At 36.3% G+C, this 8,919-nt stretch overlaps 1 protein-coding gene across 1 annotated transcript; it reads left to right on the top strand.

The window, feature by feature from the left end:
- The first annotated feature begins 224 nt into the window (after window positions 1–224).
- LOC146607340 (E3 ubiquitin-protein ligase RNF126-like) lies at window positions 225–6,828 on the top strand. Its single transcript, XM_085348077.1, has 9 exons — window positions 225–302; window positions 3,499–3,557; window positions 4,210–4,270; window positions 4,786–5,021; window positions 5,153–5,221; window positions 5,311–5,380; window positions 5,501–5,594; window positions 5,932–6,047; window positions 6,161–6,828. The coding sequence occupies exons 1-9, from the start codon at window positions 225–227 to the stop codon at window positions 6,344–6,346; spliced, it is 969 nt and encodes a 322-aa protein (XP_085204203.1). The 3' UTR covers window positions 6,347–6,828.
- Window positions 6,829–8,919: the final 2,091 nt, after the last annotated feature.

Genomic DNA, 8,919 nt, shown 5'->3' with positions numbered 1-8,919 from the left:
AAATAAAACTTAACAAATCCATGTAATCTATTACAAAATATTAAACTGACTATAACATTTCATTGCATTCTATGTCGACAATAGCTTTATTAAAGCCTCACATTGTAATATTAAGTGTTTATGTTCACTCACAAGGTCAGCGTCATTTCTAGCAAGTTCGCGTGGTGTCCTGATTGTCCTTTTCGGGGCTCCGTAGTTTTTCCTCTTTACCTGTTTAGTAGCTAATGATGGCTGAAGCTCCTCCATGGCCCAGCCGGTTTTTCTGTCATAGATGCTCAGCAGAGATCAATCCTCGGCTTCCCGTAAGTGTAGTGGATAAAAATTGTAGAGAATAAAATTTGGACAAACTGAAAACGCGATGGGATCGGCGGTACTTTCTTATGTATTGTTTTAGTAAGAGGACAACAATTAGCATGCTAACGGTATTAGCAGATTCCTACGATGTAGCGTTTATCTCGCCAACCCTGCCCAGTTAGTTAGCTACTCCTCTAAATAGAGGATCGGCTGTTATACAACGTCAAACTGCGTAAGCCTCACTGACAGATGGATTTCTAATTTGTAATATCTTTTGAAAAAAATGCTGGTCCTTATTTGATGGGATTTCGATGGGTATTAGCCTGACCGCTAGCTACACTTACTAGCAGTAACTAACGGTAGAATTGGAATCTTTATAATTATAGACTTCGGGACTTTCATAATTATATCGGAAAATTCTTTTCAAACTGAACAGTTTTTTTTAATCGCTTGTGTGCATGTTTCTGTCAGTCCGGCTGAAAGGATCTGTCACAGGATGCTAAACATGCCGTTTAGAGTGTCAAATATCAGCTAACGGTTTGTGTAGGGTGGTGAAAATGACTTGGAATGTGCTGTTGTGTATGTCTCTAACATGTGAACAACTAGCGACTTTTTATTCTTGGCTTTTTTGAAGAACATAATTCAAGTGTAACTGGTTGCAGTTGTTATTCATTCCACTAGTGTTGGTTGATAATATCGAAAATTGTACATATTTGTTTTGATATTACTGATATTATATAAATGTACATATTACGATGGATTATATGTAAGCTATATGTGATAAAATTTCATTTTGACCAGTCAGACTTCCACTTCTGTTTTTGATGTCTTCTCAGTTAACTGAGATAAAAACGGGGCACAAGGGACAGAAAATATCTTGAACAGTATTGGGTAATGCAAATTAAACTATACTGAAAATGTGTAGGGAATGACTTTATTCATAATTTTTCCTATTAGAAATAGATTTGTAAATGCGATTTTTTTGTAACAGATGTTATGAACTTCGTTTATCGTTTTTGTAAACCGTGACAAATGCATGTCAAAAACTTAAAGGGAACTCCGGCTATTAAGACATGTTTGCGCTAAAATATGTACTGTGCTTTCAATAAAACATGTGTGATATTAAAATACACCAAATGTTTTCCTTTTAAGCACATTTTATATAAAACCGATTTACCAGTAGGTCGCCATTGTTATTTACTTCTCAATGCACTCTGGGTAGTGATGTCATACGGTTGCACCGCATCCAGTTAGCAGCACACTGGAAATGGCTTCTGTTCAACCTTTCCAGTTTGAACCAGAGCAAACCGAGAGAGAGAATGAAAATAGTCAACCAGCACCTAGTTTAGATGAAGATGAAAACAATCCGCCACACGAGGACGAGAGAGTGAGGGAAAACTACTGGTGCCTATGCGGCTATTGCTTGCCAATGGCAACAGCGACTGAGAGCGTTTGTTGTAAAGCACCAAAACTTTTTGAAGCCGTATGTCTTAATCCACATGTTCTTTGGGCGGCCCTTGTTAGCCTCCATGACCGGTATCCGGTCTTTAAGTGATGACATTATGACAACACAACATTATGAATCGTGTTTCTGGGCCCAAAGTAGTCTGCATTTAATAAGACTGTTGTGTTTTTAACACGTTTCAATGCTTTGTATCTTATTCGATTTAATCTCAACAATCCCCTAAAAACAGTCAGTGATCACTGTCGGCTTCTCACGGTTTGTATTACCGCTAATCACTTTAAAGCTCGGTTTTTAAACCCTTACGATGTAACTAGCCCAGCCGATGCAGCAGCATTATATTAATGACTAACCTTATATTGTTGATGGATTATCTCGGTGGTTCTACCAAATCGTAACCAGGTCACTAATAGGCAAGTTAGTTAATACGGTTGCTACACTTTAAAAAACAAAACAGGTTAACTGAACGAAAGCAACCAATACACGTCATCGTCCCAGAATGCATTGTGTGCGAAAAAACATGGCTGCTCCCACGGCTCCAAAATAGTTTTAAATAACAACGATTTAATGAATAACAAAAAAAAATGTAGTTATTCTCAAGTATGTTTTTATGTAGTGGAGATAATTTGTAACATATTTAGAGTAACTTGTAATAATAGTCGGGGTTCCCTTTAAAAAATAACCCCCCATCCCAATAATTTTTAAACCATGGAACTAAACTGAAATGACCAAACCTACTCCAATTAAGTGAGAAAAACTCTATCTATCTATCTATCTATCTATCTATCTATCTATCTATCTATCTATCTATCTATCTATCTATCAATCAAAGAGACATCTTCTATTTTTTTTAAGCTGACCTGAAACAGCTCACCTAGGAGGGATCCTACTGCGATGCTCATCTACCGTAGCTAGCTTGTTTTTGATATGGAGGAGTAGTGGCTCTGACCCCTACTTTAATGACTGAGCTCCTCATCCTGTCTCAAAGGCTGACCCAAGCCACCCTTCGAAAGAAGCTAATTTCCGCCTCTTGTACGCATGATCTTATTCTTTCAGGCTCTATACCCACGTGTAACCATACACAAGTTAATATATTTATTTATTTATTTTTCCTTTTAGAAACAACAGCAGCACATAGACTGCACTAACACGTCCCACCACATTAGAATAAAATACATTTAAACAACTGTTTTATTTACAGTCCATCACACTTTAAACAAAAGTAATCGGTGAAAATACTTGCAATTGATTTTCTTTTTTTTTAACCAAAACCCTGAAAGTAAGCTTTTCCAGTCTAGGGTATATGTTAAGCATAAGTTGCTTAACATATACCCTGATGTAGCCTGTGGAGTCACTTGCAAATATGTAAGATTTAAATGACAAGCAGTTATGTGATCATTTTTTGATTAAAGGTTAAAGTTGCCTTTTGTCTGTTTTCAGTCTTTTTTTTCTGGATAGCTTGAATGAAAAATAAATTGTATTAATCAATGCTGGCTGCAGATGCATTAACTCTTACAGTTAAAATAGTATGTAGCATTTGCAGATAAATCAATTTATCTCTTTGTAAATTGTGAGTGAGGAAGCAAAGAAAGTATTTTGTAGGGAATAATGTTACATGAATGGCAATAATTATTACACTTCGCAAAGAATGTACATCTTGTTATTAGAATTGAAAGGGTTTTTTTCCTCACAATCAGAGAACAACATTATGTGTTTGCTCATACTACTGTCTTGTTTTACAGGAGTATACATGTCCAAGATGTGAGTCAGGGTTTATTGAAGAACTGCTGGAAGAAAGAAGGTGTGTAAAAAGTGTATATTGAAAACAGTTTAACCCTGTGTAAAACAAATTTTGTAGTTTTTGTTGATATATGTCTGTATATTTCCTATTTCTCGAAAGGAACAAAGAAATAAATCACATCATTTCCTAAAGGGATTTTTAAAGTATTCTGATTCTGATTTTATTTATTTTTATATATATATATATATATATATATATATATATATATATATATATTAGAAAATCAGTAGGATGAGCATTCCATAATTAGTTGTAGATGATGAAATTTAGGAAACCTCCAGTAGCAGAAATAGAAAGCAAACTAATTCACTTGCTTAAATATAAATGTTTCCGTATATGCTTTGCATATACTGTGAGATGGAAGATTGTGTTATTTTCTTCCATTAAAGGGTGGCCTAAAAAATCTAATAACTAATCTGATGTAATCAACATATGGCCATGAGTTTTTGTCCTTTTTTAGGTGTCTTTAATGATGTTATCCTCTAAGTTGTACATGGTAACAGTTTGCAAAAAGTAAATAATCTAGAAAACAAAGTGAAATGGCAGCAAAACATTACAAATATATAAAAGGATAAAAACGTTGACACATGGTCATTTCCTTTGATGTCACTGGGTCTAAACATAACACTCTCAATGATGTTCCCCTGTTTAGTGCTGACAATGGCTCCATGTCTACCATCTCCAGCGGGCCCCAGAATCAACAACCATTTGAGGTTTCTAACCCATTCTTTATTCAGACTCTGTCTTTATCATCTAACCTCCCCCTGTTTTGTACCGCTCTGCCTCTGTTATGCACACTATTGTGTAACAGAGTCAGCATTTCTTAAAACTGCTTCCAGTGACGTTTGTGCTAATATGTTATCATGCATGATGAACTTTGTCTTGGAGTTTGCACTTTAGCTTTTGAAGCTGCAGTTTTGAGCTTTACAGTGTATTTTATTGAATAATTTGTCTAGCTTTACTTTTCCCTGTTAAAAATAGGCATCAGTAATCTAAAGATTTTTTTAAAAGTGATAGTTACTCAGGCTTTAATGATCAGTAAACAGGGAAATGCTGCAAGTCAGCATTCTGTGACTGTACCATTGGTGAACCTTGACCTAATTATCAACCAAACCATTAACTTTCAAAGTGTTTTTGTATTGAATGTAAAAGTTTGGTGTTTGTACTCCAAAAGCTTCACTTGTTTGTACCAAGTCAGTGTGTTTGCTTTCATTTATTTGTGTCCCAGAATGCGGACCAGCACCTGTTTACATTCCCTTCAGGCTATGGCCAGTTTGCCCTGGGTGTCTTTGATGATAGCTTTGACTTTGGGGCTGGACTCACAACAGAGGATAACAGGGATGCTGAAAACCGTCGGGAAAGGGAAGCTGCATCTCGGCAACGATATGGTGCCAGGCAACCAAGAAGTCGCCATGGTTCAAGACGACAAGCAGGGAGACACGAGGGAGTTCCCACTTTAGAGGGGTAAAGAGTGCAGATTGTGAAGTGAAGCGGTGTTTTGTTTTGTTTCGTTTTGTTTTGTTTGTGCTTGCTGGGCAATTTATTAATATTCCTGCCTCCTACTCTGTCATATCTTTTTATGTTCTTTTTCATAGAATCATTCAGCAGCTAGTAAATGGAATAATTGCACCTACGGCAATGCCAAACATTGGTGTTGGACCCTGGTGAGTTTGTGAAATAGATGTGTTAAAATAGAGTGGGAGTTCACACCAAAATGTGCTTACTTTGTTCTAATGTCCCATTCTTTTTAAAGGGGTGTTCTTCACTCAAATCCTATGGACTATGCCTGGGGTGCTAATGGATTAGATGCTATTATAACACAGGTATTCTTTTAGAAACTTTGTTTTTTAAGTGATTGTATTAACATTGTAGATACTGATGCGAATGAAATGTGTCTTTCAATTTATCCTCCTTTCTAATATTCTCCTTTCTTTAATGTTTAGTTATTAAATCAGTTTGAGAATACAGGACCACCACCTGCTGATAGAGATAAAATAAAAAGTCTTCCTACAGTACAAATTACAGATGAGCATGTTGGTAAGTTAAAAAAGTTACAACAGCTTTGCAGGCTATTGCAAGTATGTCATCAGATTTCAGTTGTTTGACTTATTCTTTTTAATCAAGTATGACTATTTATTTGTAGATTTAAGTAAATAACTTTAGGGTATTATAAGTCACTATTTTACTTTAAAAATACTAATAATGGGAATATACTTGCTCCTAACTTAACAAATGTTTCCACTGGATATTAAAGAATATGGAGCTTTTCCTGAAAAATAAGTCCTAATGCTATTTGCCTGTCAGTAAAAGTTTCATCTAGAACTAACTGTTGACCTATTTGCACCATATTTAACTATATTTTTTGACATTTCAGCTTCAGGACTGGAATGTCCAGTGTGTAAAGAAGATTACAGTGTTGGTGAAAATGTGAGGCAGCTCCCATGCAATCACATGTTTCACAATGATTGCATAGTCCCTTGGTTGGAACAGGTACTAGACATCATCTATTCAGTATTCTTTACCCTTACAGTAAATATTCAGTTGTTGCTGACTGAAACATTGGGCTAAATGGGACTCTAAAAAGGTTTTATATTTTTCTCCAGCATGACACTTGTCCAGTGTGCAGGAAAAGCTTGAGTGGACAGAACACAGCAACAAACCCTCCAGAACTATCAGGGATGAATTTTACCTCCTCCTCTTCCTCTTCCTCCTCCTCCTCCTCATCATCCTCCTCAACACCCCAGTCCTCAAGTTCAACCAGCAATGAGAACTCCACAGATAATTCGTAGGAAGAACATGTGTCACCCCATGAGCTGTTTTTAGCTCTCAGGCTGCTGTACTTCAGAGCAGTGACCTCCATCCTCTCCCTGCCGAAGGGCCGAAACCTGAGTGCATCTCCCCAGGAGCACTCACGCTGATTCACGGATAAGTGATACATGAGGCCCATGTATTTCTGCCCATCCTGTTGCTCCCACCTTCATCAGGATTCTGAACAAAGGAAGGGCAGAGGCCTGGAGTGCACCTTCAGTCAGGGAGGATGCATAGAAGCATGGATACTTAAAGAGGCTTGATCTGCCTGAATCACCTCATACAAGAAGAGAAAAAAAGAATCCAAAGGTAGAAAACTAGAACAAGACAGTTGCTGTTCTTTTTTTTTATTTCTCATTTTTCAATCTCTTGATTTGTTTGTTTTATGATGACCCACTTTTTTCAGTAAAGCAAGAGAATAATAAAGCTATCCCTTTTTAAGGAGCATTCATATCTCGCATATTAAATGACCCAAAATGCACTATAGTGCACTGCTTAAGCGTGCACTTTGAACTTACATTGAAACAATATTATATCTGACCCCTTTAGCTCTTTAAAAAAAAACTGACAATAGTTTCTATAATTATTTTATTGTCAACCTGTACTTGCTATTTTAAGATTACCTGAATCACACAGGTACCATTGTTTGCACTTGAAATGATCTGTTAAATTGCAGTAAATTTTTTATCAATTGCCACATACTTTATGATTTATATTTGCAACCATAAAAGATGTTTCCACATATGATACACGTGATACATTTTGAAACATTTCTGTGCATTTTAATTTAAACATAAATATTTTCAAAAGTTGCCAGTTGAATTCCTCTTGATTTGCAGTATGATCATGTACAGACAAAACTGTCTAACAGATGAAAATAAAGATGTTTGGGTGCTAGCACTCATTTCCTGTAAGTCATTCTTAGGGTGTGGTTACAATACTCTAAAGGCTTTCCAATAAGTCTTACAACAACAGTGTTTTACGTGTATTCATTTTTTTATACTCTGACTGTGGTGCTGTGGTTTAAAAACTAAATGGTAGTGCAGTAATCATAAAAACTGGGTCATTTTAAAAGAGGAGAGGTTAAAACATACCCTCTTGATACCCTTTTGTTCAAGTACCAAATAAAAAAAAAAACTAATGATATGGTGAACTTTTAAGTTGTTCTGGTTCCCAGTCTAAATTATTTGTTCCTGTCATGACGCCTTCAAAGCTGTCCAGAATAGCCAAGCATCAACCAAGGAACAATGACCCCATTAGTGAGCACTTCTGGACCTGTTTTCAATGCATAATAAGATTTTGTGATAATTTTGTACTTTCAAAGTAAGGCCTGGTCCAAAGGCATGCAGCTAGTAAACAGATTCTATATTAAATCCTTCACTGGTGTACTTGCCTGTCTAATGTTATCAAGAAGCCAATAAATTCTGTTTCCTTTAATTGTTTAGCCATATGGGTGTATTTCCTCTACATTGTACTGCACATCAGGGGTTTTATGTTCAAAGATGGCATTGTTATGGACAGAACACTGATCTTACTGGAAGACAGATGAATACATATAGCTCAGAGTTTGCTCTCACAAGGGGAAATTACAGATTCATAATCTTTCTTTAAAAACAAACAAACAAACGATACAAAACATTGTTGACCTTGTTGTTTTGCCTTCTAGCTGTGAAGCTGGAATATATCAGGCTTATTAAATATTTGGTTGCTGTAGATTCAGTGGTTCTGGTGCCGGTTAAAAGGGATATCTTGATAAACCGAGCAGATATTTGATGTTTACACAACTACTTTCTCGCCTGAAAATATGTTAAAAGTTTATTTTGTGACCCAGAAAGATTAGTATGAGTAATTTTAAAACTTAGTAGCGGCCGCCATTGCTGGAAACTGGAGTTTGGCTGGGCCGCGCTATGAATTCTGGGATGTGGTAGTAATTTGGACAGCCTTCGGCGCGTCGCTGTGACGTAATCGGTCTACAAATGCGGCCTCAGGAGGATGCAGCCCATGAATTGTATAATATAATCGCAGTATAATCGCAGCCTTTGCGGTTAGAAAATTGCACTTGATCATGTCGCGATATTATCGCAAATGCGATATATCGTTCAGCCCTACCTCCTATCCATTTGAGTGTTCACGTTCATCCTTTATGGGTCTCCTGTAGCCAAATTATTAAAGAGGACAAAGTGTTCTATTTGATTAGTGCCCTCTAGATCCATAGTCCAAAATCTGGGTGGTGGGTGGGAGTGAGACCTATTTATGTAGGCATATGCTACAGAGGGCTATTTGTATTGAAATTATTTCCAAACAATTTTTTTTTCTTTAATACATGCTTAAACAAAGACTTTAAATCACCTGTGTATTCATTGTAGCCGTTTAACAGTTTTGTGCCCATTTTTATTTTTAAATTATTGATGATAATAATAATAATAATAATAATATTAATATTAAAAAGATGTTACTAGAACCACCACCTTCTATACATAGTTATTACATCAAACCTCCAAGTAAAGTACAAAGCAAGGCTGGGTCTCCCTATTCTAAGCCAGTTAATAGGTCG

This window comes from Diplotaxodon limnothrissa, linkage group LG23 (assembly GCF_057381915.1).
Source record: "Diplotaxodon limnothrissa isolate DT_005_m linkage group LG23, D_limnothrissa_male_GT1.1, whole genome shotgun sequence".
In the NCBI taxonomy this organism is placed as follows: Eukaryota; Metazoa; Chordata; class Actinopteri; order Cichliformes; family Cichlidae; genus Diplotaxodon; species Diplotaxodon limnothrissa.
Note: the sequence above shows the minus strand (reverse complement) of the source record. Positions and strands in the feature narration are given on the sequence as shown.